The sequence below is a fragment of the Sceloporus occidentalis genome, unplaced genomic scaffold (assembly GCF_023333645.1).
Source record: "Sceloporus occidentalis isolate IW3139 unplaced genomic scaffold, rSceOcc1.0.p SCAF_2, whole genome shotgun sequence".
In the NCBI taxonomy this organism is placed as follows: Eukaryota; Metazoa; Chordata; class Lepidosauria; order Squamata; family Phrynosomatidae; genus Sceloporus; species Sceloporus occidentalis.
This window is the reverse complement of record NW_028316982.1, coordinates 191,462,506-191,488,682: the sequence shown is the minus strand read 5'-3', so window position 1 is coordinate 191,488,682 and position 26,177 is coordinate 191,462,506. Positions and strand designations below refer to the sequence as shown.

General features: G+C 40.9%; 1 protein-coding gene across 8 annotated transcripts in view; it reads left to right on the top strand.

Moving 5' to 3' along the window:
- Positions 1–26,177, top strand: part of LOC149319486 (dystrophin-like) — a 1,434,671-nt gene that overhangs the window by 620,812 nt on the left and 787,682 nt on the right. For all 8 annotated transcript variants that reach the window (XM_089511816.1, XM_089511819.1, XM_089511811.1 and 5 more), the window contains 4 exons: positions 4,257–4,380; positions 6,737–6,824; positions 14,814–15,055; positions 16,601–16,781. In XM_089511816.1, the coding sequence (XP_089367942.1) occupies positions 4,257–4,380; positions 6,737–6,824; positions 14,814–15,055; positions 16,601–16,781 (635 nt within the window). The remainder of the gene's footprint in view (positions 1–4,256; positions 4,381–6,736; positions 6,825–14,813; positions 15,056–16,600; positions 16,782–26,177) is intronic.

Genomic DNA, 26,177 nt, shown 5'->3' with positions numbered 1-26,177 from the left:
TGAGCCTCCCCTGTACAATTCATCAATTTTTACTAAAATTGTTACAAGCAAAACATAGAATAAATCTTAGGGTTTCACGGAGAGCTGCAGACCCAGGAGCTGCTGTTATTTTCATTTCTGCTTTAGCCCATCATTTAGCCCATTTGAGGCCATCCTCAGTCTTTGGTATATCTCCAAACAAGAGGTGTGGGAAATCCCATTATCTGGCAGAACCAATTTACCTCAGCCCATATAATTCCATTGTCACTAAAACAAACTGCAGAAATAATCCAGTTTGAGACTGCTTTAACTGCCCTTGCTCAGTGCTGGGGAATTCTGGAAACTGTAGTTTTGCGAGACATTTAGCCTTCTCTGTCAGAGAGCTCTGGTGCCCCAATAAACTACAATTCTGAGGATTCCCTAGCACTGAGCCAGAGCACTTAAAGCTGTCTCAAACTGGATTATTTCTGCAGTGTGTTTTGGACCTAAAGGATGAGCTCTACATCTCCTGATTCTTCCTTCTCTTGGTCATGGGTAAAAAACAAAGAAAAAACATGTATGGAGAGAATGGATCATGTTGTAATTTCAGAGAAATTTCTAAGCCCTTTAAAATATGCCTACTAATGGTCTGAATTTGTGACTGATGATACATTGAGACCTCTGGGGCTTTGTTGTTCTTAACTGTTGTCAAGCCAGCTTTGACTTATGATGGCCCTATGCATGAGAGACTTCCAGGATACCCTTTTATCAACAGCTCCCTTAAGGTCTTGCAACTCAGGGGTATGATTTCCTTGACTGAATCTATCCACCTGTAACACAGTCTTCCTTTTTTCCTATCACCTTCAACTTTAACAAGCAGTATCATCTTTTTCTAATTAGTAACTTGATCTGAGTGGTTAAAGTGAAACTGTAACCAGTCCAGGAACAAATCATCTTAAAATTAGTACAAGATCCTTAGGCTCCATTGTTTGTTTGTTTGTTTGTTTGTTTGTTGTGTGCCTTGAAGTCATTTCCTTAGCTTGATAGAATTTCTGGCCATGTAGTTGGCTTAGGAAAGGCTGTAGAAGATCAAAGGCAAGCCTGGACTTTATCCCTTTCTGAGGAAGATACTTCTTTAGAAACTTAATCAAGACTGAAAGGGGGGGGGGGGGGGAGAGAACTAGAGATGAAATCAGCTTCCTAAAGTATCTAACCCAGAAATTCATCAGGTTTTCTTTCAGTGCCATTATGCTCCAGTGGTTCTGTTTCTAATGAGTTTTCATGACAAGGGTATTCTCAGTCTTTTTCATTGAATGTCCTTTTCATATTGGTTCTGACAGAATTTGCTTTCACATTAAAGTTCAGGTTCCTTTGCAGCATCTCCAGTCTGGGCATCTCTCTATGGCCCCATACAGACAGGCCAAAATAAAGCTGCTTCGGGTCATTTTGGAGGTATGCTGTTTAAATGATGCATGCGTCCAAAGAGTCTGGAAGCTGCGACAAAACCATGATCCAGTCCTAAGGACTGGCGAGCAGCTTTGGTGCAGATTGTGGACTCTTAGGATGCATGTAGGATGCCAAAGTGACCTGAAGCAGCTTTATTTTGGCAGTCTGTATGGGGCCAATATTTCTACTCTATTCTAGTACTTAACAATTCACCAGTAAATACAGAATTGAAGTTTCTCCATTTAGGTTATCCAGAAAGCTGACTCTGTTTCAATACACATAGTCAACATATATGTAGTATTGTCTAAGACATTACACATTTAATATCTACATTCTTAACTCTTTACGGTTTGTAAAGTACTTATGAAATACTTTTTAGAAATTTTAGAAAATACTTTCAGTGCCACATATTCATACTAAAAACAGTTTTAGTATGAAATATTCTGTATCACTATAAGAATGCCATTTGAGAGTCATTGTTGAGATCTCTGACTGTATTTCTAGTAGTGTGTCCTTCTGTGTGAAAGGAAAGGCACTTTAAAGCAGGATAGGTGCTCCATCTAGTGTCTCCACATTTAGTGACTTTCAGAAAAGCTCACCCTCCCTCTAAAAATAAACAGCTGAGCCAACAACAGCCAAATTCAAATATAATGTCAAATATTAAAACAAATGTCAAGTATTTACTTAGGATGAACTGAATTCTTGCTCTTGAGCTGTCATTAAAATTCTGTAACAACATTCCCACTCTTCCAGTAACACCATTTGCTCAACAAAACAGTAAAAACTAGCTGACTGATAGCTTGCCCCAAATTCTGATAGCCTGGATTGGGCATAATCCAGTAGGAGATTGTAACTACTGAAAACTGTCTCCAATCCATGGAGCAATGTTAAAACTGTTCAGGTATAATTTAGTTATATATATTGCTAAAGAAACTGTAATTTCTTAACACACGAGGGTCATTTTCCAGGGGTGAGGTTTGTGTTTCCATCTGTGATGCATAGTTTTAGGCCTGTCTTAATTTGTTGTGGTGGGGACTTTTCCTCCATTGATACATAGAGGTCGGCCTGCCCCAATGTGCTTTTCAGAAGATTATGCCTAGAAGGATGTAGCAGAAAGGCAGAAGGGGGGGGGGGGGAGAGACATGAAAATAAAGAAGAAATGGAAGCATGGAGGGAAGAGAAGAATGTTGATGTGAACCATAAAAGTACAACTTGGGCAAAAATAGAAAACACTGTCAAATTTGAGGTATCTAGCATGAGGTCCAAGTGAGTTATTTTATTATAGAGACAAGGAAAATATATTTACATAAATATCACCTCACACTGGAATTCAGAATATGATATTACAGTTGTCCCTTCATATTCACGAATTGTAAAACTTTATCTATTATGTAAGCAGAAAAAGTTTCATATTAAAATGTGTTTGTACATTTATGAACTACAGTCAGCCCTCCATATTTGCGGCCTTGAGATGCACAATTTCAATTATTCGTGAGGCCAAGGCTGCTAATGCAGGCATTCCTCCTCCCTTTCCCTGCCCTATCTCTCCTTGGGCAGCCCAGGGAGAGATCAGGGAGGCAAAGGCAGGAGGCAAAAATCCTTCTGCGCTCTGATCCTCTCCCTGGGCAGCCCAAGGAGAGGATTAGGTTTGGAGAGGAGGAGGGTCTGGGAGAAGCCAAAGCATTTCTTGCCTTCCCCTCCTCCATCCTGTTCTTGGGCTGCCCAGAGAAAGGATCAGGGAGAAGAAGGGTCTCAGAGAGACCAATGCACGTCTCTTCTTTACCCCGATCCTTTCCTTGGGCTGACCAGGAAAAGGATCTGGCAGAAGAAGGGTCTCAGAGGGGTGAAGGCACCTCTTGCCTTCTCTTCCCCGATCCTTTCCTTTCCTCAGAGGGGCCAAGACACCTCTTGCCTTCACCTTGGCCTCCCTGATCCTTTCCTTGAGCTGCCCAGGGAAAGGATCAGGAACAAGGTCTCAGAGGGGCCAAGGCACCTCTTCCCAAAGAGATGATTGCAGAGAAGAAGGGACAGGGAGCCAATTAAAGGGGCAGGAGAGTGGGAAAAAAAGGAGTGTGCACCCCTGCTCCTCTTTCCCCCACTCACTCTTCCCTTTAACTGGCTTCTGAGTGGGGGGTGGAGTTATTCACGATTTTCCATATTTGCAGGGGTCTCATTCTCCTAACCTTCATGAAGGGAGGACTGTACATCTATATTGACAGTATACTATATATTGATATGACACCTTTTAGAGCATGGGGATGGAACATGCAGCTGAAAAGATACAAGCACACACACACACACACCAACATATGGAATATCTTTTTTGCAGCACATGGGCCTCATTCACCTAAGTCCACCCCCACTACAAAGCTACAACTGATCTTGGAGGTTTTCTGAAGCTGACATTTTACAGTTTTGACCATAATAATAATTAATAATTTGTTTTATTTATATACCGCTATTCCAAAGATCATAGTGGTGAACAGCAAGTAAGCTAATTGACTATGGATTGATTCCCCATTTCAAATGTCTTCTGGATGCCCCTCCAAAAAAGTAAGAAAATAAATCCCAAAACTGGCCAGAAGCCATTTCCAGTTTTGAATTCTGAATTTTTAAAACAAGATATGTTTTCACTGTGTGTGGCTCTGGAAGCATCCCAAAGGCCAAAATTTGGTCTCCAAACCATCTCCAGTTGCCCATGTGTGATTTAAATCATTCTCTTTGTTCTAATGGCTTTGTTGTGATAGCTTTTTCACTTTAGATTTCAACTTCTGCTTAAACATGTGTTATAAGCCTGTATTATAACTTTTTAGAAGTAATAACTATAAAGATTTCCCCTTTTTTGATCCTAGGTTTGATGTTGATACAACAGAACTTCACAGTTGGATGACCCGCTCAGAAGCAGTACTCCAGAGTCCTGAATTTGCAATATACAGAAAAGAAGGGAACCTGTCAGACCTCAGAGAAAGAGTTAATGTAGGCAAATACTCAACCATATGAATTATGTTTCTAAAGCAACTTGCTCTGGCATCTGATTTATTCAAACACAAATTGTACTTGATTATATACCAAGAACTGTTCGAAAACTCCAAGTTTGTGGTGGGGGAATCCTTTATGGACTTTTAGGATGTAGGGAACTGTCATCCTACCCTAAATGGAAATAATGCAGCAAATCTGGGCATTTATGACATTAAATGAATGTCATAAATATCTTTGTCATTGTCGTAGACCTTTTCAGGGCAAAAATGAATAAAAATAAAGCCATTTTTGAAAAACAAAACAAAACAACAACTTTAATTTCAAACAGCCTTGCTCTTAAGCTGGCATTCCATGTGAATGGGTGATAGATCTATCAGTAACTGATATATGAAGTCATAATTTCAGAGGCCATTCAGTCCTCAAGAGATCAGAACTAATAATGGGAATACCCACATTTCAATGTGACCACAATTTGAAACACAATCAGGATAACAGGGCTCTGTTCAGCAAACTCATTATTGTGTCCCATTCCACTTCCTTTTTGGGAATGGAAAGAGGTGAGATGTATTTGCCAGTGGAGATTGTCACATGGGGAAAAGAGAAGAGTGAAGTAGATTGCTCCCATCCTTATTGTGTCGTGCTTATTCTGTCCTCTCCCATCAGTGAAGTGGAATGGCCTTGTCACTTTGTATTAACAGGAGTTTCCATTAATACAAAGTGATAGAGCCTTTCTACTTCATTGACAGGAGAAGGACAGGATAAGCATGAGGTCACCTCATAATCTTTGTACAATCACACAAAAAGGATGGTATAAGGATGGGATAATGACAGAATAAGCATGTTGTCATCTGATAATCTTAGTGCAATTGTTCAATAAGGATGATAATCTCTAGTGTTTTAAAAGCTCAAAACGCACTTTTGTAGTTATGTTTTACTGATATTGTTCTGCTAAATCCAGTGTACAGGACATGATATTGATCTTTTATACAGAATATCTTTATAATGTTGACTTCAGTGAGATAATATACACATGTTCTTTGTGTTCTTTGCTGTGTTGTCTATTTTGTTTTTTTATGATTTATAAAGGTATATTGCTATTAAACAGTTCCCATCATAATGGGTTTTCTGTAGTTTTCACAAGTAAGCTAACTGTAAACTGCTTTCTTTCTTTGCTGTATATTTAGAAAAATAGCTCCATATGTTGTTTCAGCCTGCATAGTAGGACTGGGGAACTTTGGCCTTCCAGATATTTTAGACTATAGCTCCTATAATTCCTTACCATGCTGGCAGCTGATCTAAATCAATGGAAGTTTTGCACCCCTGTTCTGTAGCTTGCAGTGCAATAAATTCAGAAGGCAAGTAGAGTTGTAATGAAACACAGTGGGACTTAGGGCCAAAATAGATGGCTCGGATGGGGCTGCATGAAGCTGCCCCACCCGAAGATGGATTGAGACCGTGACAGCCACACACGGCAGCCCCAAATCACGATGGCACTGGCTGAAAAAGGAATGTTTTTCAACCACTTTTTTTTTTTTTTGGTTGTGGAAAAGCAGCCTTAGCAGCTCTTCTGCAGTGGCTTCCCTGTGTATTGGGGGCTTGCACATGTAACTGCCATGCCTCCAAAATGCCTGAAAGCAGGGTGACGTATGGCCACTCTGGATGCCTATAGGGCATAATGGGGACATGCAGCACCCAGCCAGATTATTGGTGTTGGGCACCTCATTCTGACCTCATATTTACTCACATCTTGAATGGCAGAGCCAGATGGCTCACAGAAACTGTGTGAGAAGTCAGCGATCTGTTCTCTCTGTGGTGAGAGTTAGAAAGATAGAGTAAAAGGTAAAGTTTATTAATTTGGGTTAAGGGGAGGAAATGTTGAATCAGGTGCAGACATTATGAAGACAACATGTGTTCAGTTTGGGATTTGGGGCCTGCCTAATGTAAACAGCACACAGCAAGCCCCAGAGAAAATTCAGAGTAAATAACCCATGCGGACAGGTCTCAGGATTGAAGAGAAAAAACCACCAGCGCAGACACATGTCATGAGCTACAGAAAATGTCTTCACTGGCATTTTCACTACATCTTCACTACAGGTTCTGAACTCAAGGCTTACCAGAGGAGAACGGGGGGGGGGGGGGAGGGTGTTGCACTTTTTTTGAATTTTTATGTTTATCTTCAGGATTACAGCATCCTGGTATTTATGATCCACTGGTAATAGTTTAATAGCATTGCAGCCATTGCTTTTTAAAATACCTGTGGGCAACCATGATGACTAGGCAATTCTTTGGCAGGTTGTAGCTTATTTTTAAAACTCTTTCATGTGAAATATTCAACTGTGCCCTTATATTGCAGGCCATCGAACGAGAAAAGCCTGAGAAGCACAGGAAACTCCAAGATGCCAGTAGATCAGCTGAGGCCCTGGTGGAGCAGATGGTGAATGGTAATTACATGGCAGTTGATTCAGATAATCTTCTTAGGGATTTTATGAACATAGTTTCCTATTATCACATGAATTATATTAGTAGAGCACTTTGTGAAAGAATAGTACTTTAAAGTTTGAATTTTGGTATGTTATCTTTTAATTAGAATAGGGGACAGATTTGAAATTGTGCACTGTGTATAACCAAAGCATAGTTCAAAATTCAATGTTCCCAATAGTACCAAGGCTATTAACAAGATGTTCTTGATCCTCAAATATTCATTCAGTTTGGACTCTTACTTTCTAGCCGGACACTTTAAAATGACATTGTAACAGTTCTTAAAACAGTTTGGGAAATTGCATATTGTTTAAATAATTAGAGAGATTTTTTTCCAGCCTAATTTTTATTTCTTTTATCACTTTGATAATATGGCTGTTTGGTTTGTTATATTGGTCTGCTTGTGCTCAGAGTGTTCAATTTAAGCTTTTCTTATTCTGCATAAGTTTTCCTGTATTCTTGTTTGCTCCTTCTATTTTTTATTTTGTCTACTCTTCTTTCTCTCCACGTATCTGCCTAAAACCTAGTAAGGTCCAACTTTGACATCCTTTCTATTGCTGCCCAACCTCAGAATAATGAGACCAGACACAAAGATGGGATAAAACAGGGCCATTTATTGACATATTTATTAAATACTTAATGGAACTGTAATTACTGTATTTTCTGATGTATAAGACTACTTTTTAACCCAGGAAAATCTTCTCAGAAGTCGGGGGTCGTCTTATACGCCGGGTATCATCTTATAGGGCAGGTGCTGAAACTTCCGAGCCAGACTGGAGAATCTGAGGTCGCTGCATATGGTGGGGGGGGGGAGCTCAAAAACGGCCACGGATGCATCCCTGCCATATGTGGCAATCATATGAAAGCAGCTACCACTCTGATAGTCTTGGAGACAGGGAGGGCTGGGCAGGCAGGGAGAGCTGACCAGTCCAAGCAGGCTTTGTATACAACAAGGTTTCCTGCTAAGTACCTGCATGTCATAAGCATTTGAATTAAAATTACCACACTGAAATCAAATCTGATGTTTTTTTTTAATTTTTATTTTGTGTGCATTGGAAGAGCAGTAGTCTTATACGGTGAGTATATCCCAAACTCTATATTTTAACTGGAAAAGTTGGGGGTTGTCTTATACGCCCAGTTGTCTTATATGCCAGAAAATATGGTGATTTCTAACAATAACCAAGTGTAGGAGAAGCTGCATCCGGTATCTTACCGCACACTACCTCTGCAGCTTATCAGGACAATAACATCTGAGCCCTCAATGACAACCCAAAATCTGGGTTATTCACTGGCTATCAGGAAGCTGAACCAGAAAGCCTCCTTCTCAATCCACGAAGATTAAGGATGGGTTTTAACTTTCAAGCCAGACCCATGGGCAATTTCTTTCTGCCACCCCTCAGGTTCAAAGGCCTAAAGAGGTAGTTCCAGAAATGTCCCTTCCACCTAAATGGTGTCCAAGATGCTCACCGAAATATAATCCAAATATTTATGCCACAGACATGGTCAAGCATCTGTTTAGCCCATATCTCCCACCTCACCACTGAGCACCTCCTTAATGCCATGGTGCAGGTCTGTTGAATTACCTACTTAGGATATGTGAACTCTGTCCACCTTGTAGAACTCTAGCATCTGGAATGTGATCTGGGGGTGAGAGAGATAGCGGCGTAGCCCAGCCTCAAGGGCTTTTTGAATTTCCCTATTAGCCCACCTCCAGGCTATGTCAACAGCAATAGGGTCACCACCACATTTCTACCTTGTACCGCGGGAGCATGGCAGACTACATAATATGCACACCAGGCCATGACTGCTAGATAAGGCAAAAATCATGCAGGACCTGCAGACTAATCACCTTACTCTATAACAGCCCTAGATCATTACCATCCAGGTGAATAAGCAATACCTGGGGCGTAGGCCCACAGTGTTCCTTAAAGAACAAGGGCAATAGGGCATGCCATGTAGACCCTGCTTGCCCAAACAGTGTAAACAGGCAACATTGCCAAGGCTCAAGTGAATACCAAAGTGGCTTAGTCTTGCTTGCCAGGCAACCCCATAGATCACGCCATACAGTAATACTCGAACCCTCGACGGCCTGTGGCAGGGATCTGAAAAACAAAGAAACAACATTAACACTGCAGCCTCCCACTGTACCTTGAGTATGTCAATGATCTCTAGTGACCAATCCATTTTATGACGTTGACTTGAAAGCCTATGGCAGCAGCTTTAGACACTGCTCCAATCTGAATTTAATGAGTTGCAAAGTGGACATTGCTTAGGTCCAAAGTAGCCAAAGCCCTAGACGTCACTGCCCAGCATTGATGCTTGGTCAAAGGAGAAAGTTCCTGATGAACAAACAAGGGCCATGAACTGGTGTCCTTAACCTAAATATATTGACAAAGAGCCTGTATTTGACAAATGGCAGTATCTGAACAAAGTTGGAAAGAAATCTTTAAACCTTTGCTATGCTGGTCATTATTGGAAGATCTAATAAGGAGTGTAATAGACTGTAGAACAAAATTAACATCATAGTAAAGCCTTTTCTGACTTAACGTGCTTGTATGACAACACAAGCTCACTAATATGCAGCTCACCAAAAATGTGGTTAATGCTGCCAAATGGCAAAAAAGAGCTTCGTATGGCAATATGAAAATACCAACTCATACGGATCTTAAACCATACAGAATGTCTGGTGACAGAGGTGTCATAGAAGATAACTCCTCCTTGTACTAGCAGTGACTGAGAGACCAAAGGCCCTTGTCACCTCCCGCTGGCAAGGCTCCACAGATGTCAGGCATCAGTTCTACCAGTTGAGCCTCCCCAAGGGCCCAGTTCCAGAAGCGCTCCATCTGTTTACGAGAAAGAGCATCTAAATGGAATTATTGACAAATGCAACATGCAAAGCCGTAAACAAGATATTAAAGCATAAACATTGCAGTGTTAATGCTTGTGCCAAGTATATGACCCCTGGTGATCTGAATGCTACGTAATTAATGCCATGGAACACTGACATGCTCTCACACCAGAAGTACACCAAAGGATTTGCAAACTCTCTGGCCCATATGGTAACTGCCACCACCACAACCACAGCCATGGCAGCCAGCAGAAGCTGAGGTGCCACAGCCTAGACTCCACCCCCACCCCAACTTGGCAGGGCCCACACAAGGGACACAGCAGGTAACAAGGACAGGGGTAGAAGAGAACGGTTTCTTCTGTGCAATGAGGGAATGCGGGTAGTTGGCAAACCTTTGCTTCTGACCACACCCCCAGAAACCCCATCATGGCATTGCTGCCATGGCCTGATTGGTTATTGTCTGCCTCATCCCAGGGGAGGGCAGCAAACAACCCATCCCCATTCCAATTCGTCTGTCATGGATGGCCACTACATCCACTATGTGTATTTAGCTTCCCATGAATAAAGAGTGAAAAGCCCTCATTTTGTACTCAGGCTCCTAAATTTACTCAAAAACTTCCCATATGATTTGCTTGTCTTCTCCTTTCCTGACCAATTTCTTTATGTGTTGTGCCTCTTCATGTAGTTTGGTTTTAGACCGTAGATACATATTACCAATGAAACCTACAAGTCTCTGCTTTGAAGCCCTTTGAAGGCTTACAGAAAATTTAAGCATGTCTAGGATTGCATCAAAAGGGTCCTGGAAACCATACCCTATGAAGAAACACCTTAGAGAGCTGGGGATGTTTAGCCTGGACAAGAGAAGGTTAAGAAGTGATATGGTAGCCCTGTTTAAATGCTTGAAGGGATGTCATATTGACGAGGGAGCAAGCTTGTTTTCTGCTGCTCCAGAGAACAGGACCCGGAGCAATGGATGCAAGCGCCAGGAAAAGAGATTCCATCTCAACATTAGGAGGAACTTCCTGATAGTAAGGGCTGCTCGAAAGTGGAACACACTCCCTTGACGTGTAGTGGAGTCTCCTCCTTTGGAGGTCTTCAAACAGAGGTTGGATGGACATCTGTCAGTGGGGATGCTTGGATTGAGAGTTCCTGCATGGCAGAATGGGGTTGGACTAGATGGCCTTGTGGTCTCTTCCAACTCTGTGATTCTATGAGGTCCCTCCATTCTTTGGGAAGTTCCTGCTCCATTGGAGTGTCCTACTCCTTGGTACCTAGAGAGCTCTTGCAGCACCTTTTTTGAGACTCACTGTTTTAAGAAGACTGATGAATAATGTAATGTCATGATACAGTCATTTGAAGTAAACTTTTTTTTTGCACCAAATACAGGTTTTATATTTATATTTTGCAAAAAGCCCTTTACTTTCTTTGATACATATAAGCATAAACCTAGTAAACAGTAGTGATTAAATTCTTTTAGTTCCAATGGGATTTGAGCAGATGAAATACACAGAGAATTAAGGCCATATTTGACAGAAACCTTCTGCCACACAGATAGCTCATATGTGATGGTGCTGATGACCAAACACCAGTTGTTGCTTTAATTTCCTTTTTGAACAGTCTGAAATTAAGGGAAAATTAACAGTTGCAGTGAAGCTTATGAACCCAGCAAGCTGCCTTAACACTATTTATCTGTCAAGCTCAATATTTTCTGTTTCGTGTGACAGTGACTCTCTAGAGTCTTAAGCAGAGTTCTTTCATCTCTCCTATTTCCTGATCATTGTAACTGGCAGTGCCACAGTTTGATGCTGGGACTTCTGCTTGCAAATCATGTATTCTTCCTCTCTGTGATTTTTCCAAAATCGTTCCTGACGTTTGGAAAGTATTTGCTTAGGTGTTACATTAGTATGGTGCCCCATAATAAAACATTCTCTGATCAGTTTACAATTTGTTGTTGATTGCCTTCAAGTCATTTCTGACTTATGACTACCCTAAGGTGATTTAGGCAAAATTTGTTTTGCCACTGTCTTCCTCTTAGGTTGAGAGCATGTGACTTGCCCAAGGTCACCCAGTGGGTTTCATGGCTGACAGGGAATCAAACCCTGGTTTCCAGAGTCATAGGTGGGTTACAAACCGCCATAAAGTACTTATTCACTATGTATTAGGGTTAGGAAGGGGCGGTACTTCCGCACCCCCTAACCCTAGTACATAGTGAATACGTACAATATGGCGGCGGCCATTCCAGATGGCCGCTGCTATATTGACATAGCAGACGCTGTGTGTCCGCACGTCGCTTATGACGTCGCGAGTGAGCCATTGGCTCCTCGCGGCGTCATAACTGCACTGCAGGAAGAAGCTCCATTTTGGAGCTTCTTTCTTGCTCCGCGCGGGAGTCGTGTGGTTTGGCTGCTGCAGCTCCCTCGCAGAGCAAACAGCAGCATCAGTAGACCGCCGCTTTCTGTAATGCACCATAGTCTTAACACTCAAACCACTACACTACGCTGGCTGTGATCAGCTTACAATATGCAAACTTAAAAAGAAATTCAGTACACAAGGCTTAAAACTATAATATTAAAAGCAACATTAAACTTACTGTATCATCTAGCTGACTGTTACCACACTGAAGATGTCCATGGATTGGGAAATTTTGTCAGAATTCCTTCTACACTTCCTTTCATTCTATTAGAGTCACACATTGTTGAGATATGAGTAGAAGATTAGCTGCTATGAGAAATATACAGCAAAGTGTTTTCATTTTTAGATAAATGCTCACTGAACTGACTATGAATTTATAATAAAGTGCGCCCGCACCATATGGAAAAAAGCCTTGCACACCCCAGAAATCGTAATGGGGCGTGTGATCGCACTGCACGCGTGGTGCTGCACGGTGCCATGTGGCTTATGCATTTTTCTTTTACGCAGGGGAATCTGGAATGGATTCCCCACGTAAAGAAAGGGTGCACTGTATACAACATACGAGGAAGATGAAATTCAATATTATACATTGTTAAGTTGTCATTCCAAAAATTCTTGTAATTCTAATCGAATAGAAGTTAATTGTTAAAAGCTAAAAGCCATCACAATATAAAATAGATCCAAACCGTAAATACAAAAACAGTATAAAAAAATCAAGGCACAAAAACCACAAATAAAACATAGTAAAATTAGTAAGAGAGACCCATCAACAAAAAACAAGAATACATCATAAATGATAAAATAATAGAAATATAAAGCTAGAATGGTTCTAGCCATCATTCCGATCAAGAAAACTGATTCTAATCTTGCTAGCAACTAAACCAAATTTTGCTGCCAAAATTAATGTTTGTAAATCTAAAGCTAAAACAAAACGTTCCACGTTGAACACAGCTAATGATAACTATATTTGACAATGTCTCTCTCATTGAGTGATAGTTTTGTAGTCATTACATATAAGTTGCTGAACAATTAAAGGCATTTTAATACAACTTGTTATTCACGATACACAGGTAATAAAATTAATGAAGGCACTACTGTTACTGATCTCTTTGTTCTTTGGGGAGATTGTATTTATTCACTGGCAATATAAGAGGTTGCTCTGAATATAAAATGTGAAGCTATTTGTGAGCCATTAACCTGGAAATTACAATATATTTCCACAGAATGGGAACTGTATTATTCATTACCCCTGGTGTTAATGGCAAGAGTCATATACTTGCTTAATGCTGATGATAGCACCTTTCCCAAACGTTGTTGTCAGAAATGCTAGCAGTGAATGGAAAAGCAAGGTGGACCTCTGTTATGTTATGCAATGCATGTTGCAATAAACCATGAAATTACACCATTATGCTTAGGAAAATTAGCTTAAACAAAATAATTGGACACTGAGATAGTTAAACAATTATTACAGTACACACATTATGGTACCAGAGTAGAAATAAGCCACACTGTATTCAGTGGGACTTACTCCCAGTTAGTGTATACTATATTGCATGCTTATGGTCCTTTGGGCAAAGAAAGATTTGAGAAGGTTTAAGCTTGTGAAAGAAAACAGAAAAAAATATTATTTAGAAGATAGCATTTATTTGAAAAGCAATGCAGATAAGCAGAAGATCATGCTTATAAGTGGATAGTGAGGAGGAAACAATCATGACAATCTTCACTGCTTGGGAACAGAATTAGGAAAAGTTACATTTTTGTACTACAGTTTCCAGAAACCCCCAGTCATCAGGATTGCTTACATGCTATCTGGGAATTCTGATAGTTATAAATTTTCATGGTACATTCCTGGAATTAAGATTCTACAAACTGAACACTTACTTACAGATTCTGTTTTTCACAAAATAATGGTTGTGTAGATTTAAAAAAAAAAAACCCTAATGATTGAACACTTTGAATTTTTGGAAATACAGTGCTAGGATTCACCTTCCCCAAATTGTCATCCACACTCTTAATGGCCAGATTTTATGGTTGCCTGCAGAGAGCTTTTGGTGCACTAGCACTTGCTCTCTTATATGCTGTTCATCATCCTTTTCAACTTGGGCATCCTGTGATCTGGAACAGCCTGTGTAGGCTCTTTGTTCTGTGTGCTTCCTGCTCACTGTCCTTTATTTCACCCTTTTTTATTTGTGAACTGTGAACATGTAAATTAAGAAATTTTATCTCAGTTATCTGGGGCAGTCACTGAATATATGAACTTAAAAAGTAAAAGATATGGTACATGTAGTGTTTTGGCTTTATTCACAATATTTTTACTAAATGTTTGGAAACATATTCTTTTACATTTTTAGCCAAGAAGGAAACACTTCCTTTTTCCTGGGAAACTTTCCATTTTACCCAATTGATTTCATTAATTCTGCATTATCTTCTCAAACTTCATTTTTTGCAATACAGTTCATCTTGACAGTAATACTTTGCTAGACTTTTACAGGACATTAAAATCTTCTCTCCACTAATGCACAACAGCTGTATGTTCAGGATCGTTTAGTTAGTGATAAATCATTTGCTTGTTTTATCAGAGTTCTGATAGAGAAATAAATTGTTTAATCCCACACACTCCCCTTTTTAAATCCATTGTGACCTAAAAATAAATGTGTTAAACTTTCCCCCTGTTTCCTTTCTTCCTCTCTAGAGGGGCTTAATGCTGACAACATCAAACAAGCCTTGGAGCAGTTGAACAATCGTTGGATTGAGTTCTGTCAGTTACTGAGTGAAAGACTGGCATGGCTAGAGTACCAAAATAACATCATCGCATTCTACTCCCAGCTGCAGCAATTGGAACAGACAGTAATTACTGCTGAAAATTGGCTAAAAGCACAGCCCACACCAGCGGCAGATCCTGATGCAGTGAAAACACAGCTAATTAAGTGCAAGGTTAGAAATCCTGTCCTGATCTGTTGTACTACTATACTGCATAGGGAAGATGAATTAGCTGGGTCCTGATACCTCTACAGAAAATATTTTTACACATTGAAGACACAAGGATTTTGCACAAAGGAACACATCTTGCTTTGGAAATCTGTACTAGAAATGCTTACATTCAAACATGCACACAAACATGCTTTATTTAATACCAAGAAATGGTACAAAAATGAAATTTTAAAAATTTCATTAAATGTGTGCATTGGGGGGGATAAAATTTCTGTGCAAGAGGAAAGAAAAACAAGCAACTCAAATAGAATCAAGCACATGTTAATGGGATTCTGAGGCAGTAGTGCTTTCAGGACTTTGCAGGGTGTAGGTCACTTGTATCTGTGTCAGGTTTGCTTGATAGTACAATTCATTCAGTTTAGTACATCTATATGAACAATCTATCTGGCATTTCACCTTGTGTAATGCGGTCTTGAAGTGCTACTGCCATTATGAAAAACTGGGGAAGTCAAATGTCATTAAGAAGTATGTTCACATGAGTACAGCATTGTTCCATTTCTTACAGTGACTGAACCCATGCTTATAATGCGGTAATAATAATCCCTAACTAAATGAAATCAGGCAAAGGAGGGATTTCCTAACAAAAAGTGGCAATTTAATTAAATACATTTTTAACTAAAGTAATTGATTTAAATTAGAATTTGACTAATAATTCTAAAATTATTTATAAAAAAAATTAGAGAGTGCTAAAGTGGCAACAAATTTCATATTTCTTGGCTTTTTAAAAAAAATCAAAATAAAACCTAGTACTCTTTTGCAAAATTATTTCTTGCTTTTTCTGTTTATAGGGGTTTTCTGTGTTTATTAGGGTTGGGGAATTGCTACATAAGATTCAAACCACTTAATAATAGTTGCAGTTGGAGAAGTGAAGTTAGCAAACCTACCAATTACTTCCTTTTAAGAGGTGGTGGTGGTCATCTCAAAATGGCTTTGGGTAATCTGTCAGTAAATCCTGCAGAAATACAGTGGTGCATGGAGTATCCAAATTTTTTTTTAATTAAAAACATTATTTGATTAGTGCATTGAGGCTGCAATCTGATGGTCACTTGCACGTCTTTAAGCCCATTCGTGTAGCCTGCAATAAAACCAAGCTCACTGAACTGAAAAGAGCATACCAGAAATAAACAGGCAATTATTGCAAAGATAAGTCAGTTAGGTGACTTCGTGTAAAAAATATGTATTGTATTTGAATACAAAGATTAATGTGCTATTCAGCTTTGAGATATTCAGTGAGATCAGCAAGCCAGACCAAGTAAGCACAGAACTCAATTTGAGTGTTGCTATACCAGTCAGTGTCATCATCTCCAGGTAAGATGTTCCAGTAATGCATGCAACTTTTATCATAGAAAGGGATTATGAAAGATATGTGGCAAGGCTGAGGTTGTGGTTGGCAGGCGACATATTGACATATAAAAAGTTTCCTTTCTCCCTCTCTCTTTCTCTCTCATCATGATTGCATTCTGACTTTTAAAAACTTGTAATGTGTAGGATGAAGTAACACGATTTTCCAGTCTTCAGCCCCAGATAGAAAAACTAAAAGTTCAAAGCAAGGCACTGAAAGAGAAACAGCAAGGTCCAATGTTTCTGGAAGCAGATCTTGTTGCTTTTACCAGCCACTTCAATCAAGTTTATGATGATGTGAAAGCTAGAGAAAAATATTTACAAACAAGTAAGTATACAGTGCATCTGCACCAACCACAGGCTTACAATCCGTGGTTTGGGCTTCTGCGGACAGCAAACCCTGGCTTTTTAAATGGGGTATGCATGCCCACAGTGGTGCAAGTGAGAGCACATGCCCACTGAAAAGAAAGGGACTTAAGGTCCTGTGGTTTTTGCTATCTGCAAAAACTGCAGAAGGGACACTGTACAGTGGGTCCTTGCCTTACATGGGGGAATCTGTTCCAGACCCCCCCCCCCCCGCATAAGGCTAATTCCGTGTATGCTCAAGTGCAGTGGCGCGGGAGTGCATGGGGCACCACAGGCGTGTGCCACATTCATTTGAATGGGACGCGCCCCCTTGCGCCCCATGCACTCTCCATGGCTTGAGCGCATACACTCAAGTCTACGTAAAGCGCGCCTGCGTATAATGCAGGCGCGCTGTATATAATGACCACAAAGGACTCTCTGATGCAAAAGTTCAAATCACCTTTCTTTTTCATTTTCTTCATTTATTGGTGTCAGAAAGAAACGGAAAGTGTACCAAATAATTTTAATATGGAAAAGCAAGCCAGTTAGGATTCAAACTTTTCTCTTTTAACAAAGAAGCATAGGATCATTTGTTGTAGTAGTCATGTGCCTTCAAGTTGACTCCAATTTATGGTGACTGTCCCCTAGAATTTTCTTGGCAGGACTTTCTCAGAAGAGGTTTGTCATTTAGTTCCTGTGAAGCTGAGAGAGTGGGACTTACTCAGTAAAGTTCTATGGCTGAGTGAGAATTCTAATCATGGTGTCCTAGAGCTCTAGTCCAATGCTTAGACCACTCAGCTATGCTGGCTCTCTAGAGTACTATGTAAGGGTGTAAAATTTTGTTTATATTCCAGTTCAGCAGGATTATAAGAGTTTTTATAGAGTTTCATTTTTTGTGGGAAAGAAAATTTCAAAGGAGGATTTTGGAGCAAACATTCTTTTGTTACACAAAATGCAGCATTTTTTGTGCAAAAGCATTATTATAGAAAATGTAGCATTTTATATAAATACATTACTTGCAAAAATATTTTTTCTGCAATTGCTGGTAGTGGGGAAAGCACTGGTCTTGTCACTCAAATTTTGTATTTGTGAGCAATGTTTTTGATGAGATGTCTTGATAAGGATGTCAAAAATTGCAAATATTCTTCACAACTCTAGTTATATGTGAGAATGTAAACACTGCTAAAGTCTGGAAATTTATATAAAAGTATTCAGGTACATAAATGTGATTCACTAAAACAGGCAGCCATGAGAGACTGGTGAAGAATATTTCAGTCTCCTTTACAAAGGAGGAAATGAAATGAAATGAAATGAAATTTATTTATATACCGCCGTTCCTATGATCACGGTGGTTTACAACAGAATAAGATACAAAATACAACAATACAGGTTACAGACAGGATAAAAACCATAAACTACTATACAACAATAAATCCATCCTTATTCAATCAAATAATAAGACAATCTAAAAATACAATAATTAGTATACAAAACAAGAAAAAACAACAACAGGACATGCGAGGAAGGCATTACAGCCCATGTCCCAACGAACCCCTAAAAAAGAAACTAACTACGCCCCTCTCCTCTATCTCCCTCCCTCTAAAGAGTCCACGACGGCGGGACCAGGCAACAGTCCTTGGCATTCCGCCCTGATGGTATAGGGGTGTGGATAGAGAGCTCTACAGGGGAGCCGGTGGGCCGGCTTTTGTAGGGGCCGCTCCCACCGGCCCCGCCCCCCTAGAAAAACGCCGCTGCGGCGGCAAAGAGTCCTATGGGCCGCCTTGCCCAGATGGAAAGGGGCGGCGGCGGCGTCCTCTTCGGGGGAGCCAGTGGGCCGGCTTTTGTAGGGGCCGCTCCCACCGGCCCCGCCCCCCTAGAAAAACGCCGCTGCGGCGGCGAAGAGTCCTATGGGCCGCCTTGCCCAGATGGAAAGGGGCGGCGGCGGCGTCCTCTTCGGGGGAGCCGGTGGGCCGGCTTTTGTAGGGGCCGCTCCCACCGGCCCCGCCCCCCTAGAAAAACGCCACTGATAAGAAACTCCAAATAAACAAGAGAACACCACACAGAGTGTGTGGAGTTAAAACAAGCAAAAGGCAGATATACAAACAAAAGGCAGAATCCAAAAACAAGGTCCATAGTCAGTCCGGGTGCAAGCCAAAAAACGGTCGCCCACTAGCCTTTTTGCGACGCTCTGGGAGTCGGGATCAGTGGTGCGGAGCTTCCGGTCCTCCAGGGCAGCCCATTGGTTGGGCTGTCTTGGAGGAGGAGTTCCGCAGCACACGTTGTGGGGGGCGGGGCTTAGGCCTATATAAGGCCGTGCTGCAGGCCCCATCCCCCAGTCGGCGCTTGGCTTCGCATGTTGCAGAGCCAAGCTAGGAAGGGAGGAAGACAGGAGCAGCTTCTCCCTCCCACCCACCGATGTTTTGTGGGTTTTTTGTCACAACTTGGGGCGGTAGCATAGGCCAGGATCTGCACGGTGTGGTACCAGGGCTATGGAGCTCTAGTTGGGAGTCAATAGGTACCCGGGGGCGAATAGGGCAGGCGTATGGCCATTGCAGGGGCCATAACACGGGAGCACCTCCCGGTGACTAGGGGCTTAGTGAATATGTGAACGCATGGCATGTTTTGCGGTCAAGTTGTGTTCCTTAGCCCCTCGGTCATCCCAAGCACCTGGTGGGTGCCAGGTTTTTGGCTAATCAGACAAACGTGGGGTTGTTTGATTTCGCAGATCCTGACCTCATGCTTAGTGCCAACCCTTACCAATTGCTTGCTAATAAAGTTGTGGCCTTTCTTCCAAACTTGTTATGTGTGGTTATTTGCAGCAGCATCTGAGGCAAAGGGTCAAACAAAGAACACAGTCAAGCAATCCAAGAAGGTCAATGGTTCCAGCAAAGTAGAATGGTCAGTCCAAAATTCAAAGATCCAAGCCAAGAAGTCAAATAGAGCATGAAGGAACAAGGTGCTTTCGCCAGGGAAATCAGATAGCCTCTGACAAAGGCTCTGGTGACCTTTCCAGTCTCATTGGCCCTCATGAGTGCAGTTGTTCCTTAATTGTTTGGCATTTTGCATAAATCCTCTGAGACCACTGGAGGCACACCCTTTCGGATCTCCTCTGGTTGAAGGTAGTACATGGGTCTCCTCCTTCTCAGTGCCCACAGTTCCAGAAGGCTCTACAGCCTGGAGGCTGGGCTCCTGGTTATCTTCTGGAGGCACAGTCTCTGCTAGTGCTCTCAGGGCACCACTAGGGCCAGGCTCAGGCTCAAGCTCACAGTCAGAGTCCTCTACTCAGTCCTCAGCCAGGCTGGGAATGACAGAGGATACCATAATAAAAATGTTAAAATAGCAGCATCTGATTTAGGACTGAATTGGGTCAGTTGTTCCTTGATGACACACTGAAGGACAGCAATAATGATTGTGTTATCTGTTATGAATGCTACTATGAATGGTTTGTGTACATCTATTTAAGCATCACATAGAATTGTCACAGGTTTGCACCTGCTCTATTTCATATCCATTTGACTTGGAGTATACTGTTTCCTTCTCTACTTACACATGTTTTTCTGTGCATCTGAAGAGCAGGTTTCATGTAGTTATGAAAATATTATGTCAGTCAATTTGTTAGTTTCTAAGGTGCCACAAAACACTTTGTTTTTACACACCAGACTCCAGTTTCAAAAATGAAGGAAGTGAAATTTGACATGGAACAGCTCAAAATGTAGCCAGTGCCAGCAGTGATTCATGTGTGTGTAGTAGCATGTATGCTCAAATAAATTGTCTCTCCCCTCTATATTAAGGGAGGTGTTCTTTCTTCCATAGGGATACTTGCCTCAGATGTTGCTGTCAAATAACCACAGTACAACATGTTGGAAGTAAGGCCACAACTTTATTTGCAAACAATTGGTAGGGTTGGCACAAAGCATAAGGTCAGGATCTGTGCAATCAAACCACCCGATGTAGTCTGATTATCCAAACCGGGCACCCACCCGGTGCTTGGGATGACCTAGGGGCTAAGGAACACAACTTGACCACAAACCTTGTCTTGCATTCACCAATTCACAAAGCCCCTAGTCACCGGGAGGCGCTCCCACGTTCTGGCCCCCGCAATGGCCAAACGCCTGCCCTATTCGCCTCCGGGTACCTATTGACTCCCAAACCAGAGCTCCATAGCCCTGGTACCACAACGTGCAGATCCTGGCCTATGCTGCCGCCAAGTTGTGACTAAAAAGCACCTAACAATAGCGGTGGGCGGGCGGGAGAAGCACCAAGACTTGCTCCCTTCCACAGCGTGGCTCCGCTCTGCTCGAAGCCAAGCAACTGACTGAGGGAAAGGGCCAGCAACACGGCCTTATATAGGCCTAGGCCCCTCCCTCCCTGCGTGCTGTGCGGGGCCCCGCCTCCAAGGCCCAGCCCACCAATGGGCAGCCTTGGAGGACCGGAAGTCCCGGACCAACGAAACCGTCTCCCAGAGTGTCGCGGAGCGGAAGGGACGCCCCTTCTGCCCCCGCGCACCAATAGGGAGCTGGGCAAGCCCCAGAGCACTCTGGGGCTTGTAGTCCAGCCGCGTCTAGCGGCAAAACGGTCTGCCCGGCAAGGCGGGCGACCGTTGCTTTTCTCAGGCAGTTCCCACCTGAAGCAGTATATAAATGATTAAATTGGTTCTCAGATTTATATTCAGCATTAGCAGCCTGGGACCATGGAAGGTGACTTTGAACAAAACTAAGTTATACATACATGCAGGCACACTATTTTTGAATCCCTTTTTTGCTTTACCTCTTGTCGTCCTCCTATTGTCTCCAAGAGAGTATTTTCAAAATGTTAACAGTGCTGTCAGGAGTAGTTTTTAGGGATGACATTATTCCTAACTCTTGATTCCCCCCCCCCCCCAAAAAAAATGAAACAGTGATTAAAATCATGTTTGGAATATGAGGTATCCATAAGAGAAAATAATGTGAATGGCTTTGGGCAGAAATGCATAATTTTCACTTTAATTATTAAAGAAATGTTACCAATAAAGGAAGTGATAATCACTTATGTTTTCCTTCTCCTTCATAAGTGATGATTTCAAAACTGCTCTGACATCTCATATATATATTTAAAAGCCAACAACTCTCATGTGTATTTTCAGGTAGTACAGTTTGGCCAAAAACACACACACACACACACACACACACACACACACACACAAAACAAAAAACTACTATCCATTTCCATCTCTTTTTCCTTTTTTTTTCCAGATATCCATCAATATGGTAGCAATATGGTATAGTGGTCAGTATATTGGACAGTAGCAATCCAGGTTCATGGTCAACACAGGGGTGTTATAATGTTAGAAATGGGGCAGAGGGAGCCACATACACACTCTTGAGTTCATTGGAGGAATTACAACCTATGAATGCCACTAATAAAAAGTAATCTTGAACCCAAAGTGTCATATGTCACCCATAGAGTATTTCTGGTATCTGTTTTATCACAATAGGAAAGGGTATGTGAAGAATACTGTTTGAAAGGATTCAGCAAATTAACAAGAGGGGGTTGCCTAGTTTGGGCAATGGCCCTGCCATTGTCATCTTGACACTACCAACATAGAACTACATCAAATTATTCCTGACAGAAGAGTGGCATTTAGTCATAAAAAAGTTTTCTTACTCCAATTTTAAGTAATACACAATATAAGATGTAATGCATTAAACAACTCCGAGGATTGTGTTAGGTGAAGGTTAAACATGGAAACATTTTTTTAAAAAAAATCACAAAAAGGGGGGAGGGAGATAACAGGGAGAAAGAATGGGGCAACATCTGAATATGAAAGGACATAAACATTTCAGACATTATTGAATAATGATGAAAATAATCTTGAACTAATTAGGTTCTAAATCACATTATGGCTGCATCCTCACTGCAGAAATAATCCATGTTGACACCACTTAACCTGCAGTTGTTCAGTGCTTTGGAATTTTAGGAATTGCAGTTTTGTGAGACATTTAGCCTTTTCTATCAGAGCGCTTTGGTGCCAAAACAAACTACAGATTCCTTCTCAAAATTACTAAGTTTGCTAAAATTGTGAATTACTAACTTTTAGTGCCTGTAGACAGAGTCAGAGTGAAACAGACCACCACTTGTGCCACTGTCCAAGTACTTCAGAGTGCAGCTCTGAGGCCTCTTCCAGCTGCTCAGTTGCCCACACATGGGCCAGCTTCTGGGCACTCCTGCAGTATGGCATTTACATGCCCCACACTGCCAGAGCACAATAAAGCCAGCTTCTGTCTGTGGTGGGGTGGGAAAAGCCGGCTTTTTGCTAGTACAAAAAAGGAGCGGCTCTGTGCCTCTCCTTTTTCGGCAATCCCCAAGGTGGATTGGGGCCACAGTTTGAGATTACAGCAACCCCAATCCATCTTTGGAAGGAGCAACCTGTTTTGCTTCTTACTGCAATAAGACTAGACTAGTCAAACCTCTCAGGAATTTTTTTTAAAGGTCTTACATAATGATAGCCCATGACAGTGACTTGTACATCCATGCTTTCTGAATCTGTGCTTTAAGAAAATTCACAGGCTAAGAAGCACCTATTTCATACAGTTATGAATAATCAACAAGATTATTGTGGTTAGACTACACCAGGGGTAGGCAACCTGCGGCCCGTGGGCCGGATGCAGCCCGGCGAGGCCTTGGGACCGGCCCCAGCCCGGTCCTGCCGCTGATTGCCGCCGGGGCCTTTGGCCTCTCGTGCGCAGGGGCAATTGTCTATAGAAGCCTCAGAAACATGCATTTATATTAACATTTTTTTAAAAATCAGCAAATTTTTTCGTGTGTCCTCCACTTTTTAAAAAAAGTATCCACCATTTGAAAATTTGGTCCTACATTTGTCCCGGTTTATTTATTTATTTAAATTTTTTAAAAAATATTTAATTATTTATTTTTTGGCTTCGGCCCCCCAGCTGTCTGAGGGACAGCAACCCGGCCCCCGGCTCAAAATGGTTGCCTACCCCTGGACTACACATTTAAACAAGCAAAGTGTGAAATTGGTAAAATGGAGATCAATTTATAAAGGGAGATTTAGGTTTTCTCTAATAGGAAACTAAATAAGAGATTTAAGTTAGGCCTGAAATGGATGGGTCAAACAGAGTAACTTCCAGACACTTTGTGGACATGGTGTTTATACAACGCATGCTCTTGATGCAGCTGGAAGCTGCTCTGAAGCCACCTAAAGCATCCGAAAGCCACCAGCAAAATAGCAGTTAGGAGAGCAGGCCATCTGGCTGCCGCTGTCCTGGACCAATCCTTTTGAATCATATGTTTCACCTCTAGTTTCTTAAGTAATCTAAAGTGAAAGTCAGTTCATTTTATTTAATCCTCTGTCCATTTCCAAAATTTCAATGAGGTTTAATTCAAGTGATAAATTACAAATAAAAATGTAGTGGTAACTTATGTCTTTCTCCCACCTTTCTCCCTCCATGAGACCCAAACAGTATTGGTCTCTGCTTAAACCCAAATAGCTGACTGATTTTTTTATTGTGTTATCATTCTGCAGCACTCTTCATTGGAAATGCATTTATGCAGAGTACTAGCACTGGAATCCTTGTCATGGTTTGATTTTGCTAGATCAGTAATCGTTGTGTTCAATACTGCCAAAAATGAAATGGTGTCTGTAATAATTCAGACTAAACCTAGTTTGCTTCTCTCAAATCTTGCTTCCATGATTTTTTTAAAAAAAATGAATCAGTTAAGTTAATTTCAGTTCAGCATACAGATAAAACAATAACACAGACAACAAAAAAATTAAGCTCCAAAGTCTCAATAAAAAAGTCATTGCCTGGCACAAGAAAGAAAGCATCATTGGCATCAGTTGACCTTCAGTTGGACACAAATAAATTAAGCTCCAAAGGCTCAATAAAAAGTCATTGCCTGGTACCAGAAAGAAAGCATCATTGGCATCAGTTGACCTTCAATTGGACGGCATTCCACATTTGGGGTGTAACAGCTGAGAAGGCCCTCTCCCATGTCTTACCACACTGCATTGCCTCCAATCGTGGAACAAAGAGTCTACATTCCTGTAGACTTCAATCCTTGGGCAGATGCATGCATATATATATATATATATATATATATATATATATGGATGTGTGCTGTTTCAAATATATTTGGAACCCAAAAAGACATGCTTCTGTGGAGACACACATGGGTAAGAAAGCATTTTTCAATCCATGAAATGAAAATCAAAAACAAATTTTAAGAACTAGTTTCCTAAATAGCCATACATTTTGAGCATATGATTCTTGATTCATAATACTAATTCAAACACTGGTATGTAATTGCTGGTAATCCTCTAGTATTTTTGGGGACCGTGCATGCAAAAATTGAAGCTGTGTTTCTTCATAGTTTTCCAATGTTTTAACACACATTTTAACAATCTTCCTCTCAATAATAAATAAACAAATGAACATGTACAGTGTGACACTTAAAATGCTCTGGTAGGAATATTTCCCACACAATGTACAGGAAAATTAAATCTTGTATCACATTGCTGGCAATGCAATTTATGCTTATGACATCTCAGCCATTCCAACATTATATTCTGCAGCAAGAGTTTTCCTTAATGTTCTTCTGAATTTTTCTGTTGTACTGGAATTATTGCTGAGTTTATTATTTTTGAAATAATACTTCTACTCTTCATTTTCAGAAAGAGATTAAAATAGTTTATATTACAGAAGAAAAATATCATCACATTTTAGTAATTATTTTCTCTTTTAAAATGAGAAATGAATTGTGAAATTTATTAGACTATATCATTTTCTGTATGTGTTTTCTATGAACATTCAATTAATATATGAAAATCACCAGCCATGAAAAGCTAACAGGTCATCATCAAGTTCAGTGTTATGGAGCAACTGGTTTTTGTTTTCATATAAATAAAATATAGGAGGAAGACAGAACTCCAGCAGATGCTCTTTGCACAAGATTTTTCAGCATAGAGTATTCTTTGTCATTGCACCATATGTGATTTTTCAAAAGCAACACTTTGCTGAGAAAATTATGAAAAGTAGGCTATATTAATGGAAACGTCTTATTCCCCCACCCAAAAAAAATTAGGCAGATCAATTAAAACATAAAGAAAAAAGTATACTATTTCCGTTATTGCTACTGTCCACCCCATTGATTTTATGCAAACAATATTTTGGTGATGTTCAAGAAACAAAAGTAGCATAGTGAGAAATATTATCTACAGATGTACTTATCTAAAAAACAAACAAACCCAAAACCCTTCAGTGTTGCTGTAAGACATTTCCTGAGCTCTGTATTGTGTTAGAGAATTATAGTTCTCATACTACACTACAAATGTAAGGGTCTATTTAAGCAAAGGTATGGCATTTTGATTTTGAATTAGTAC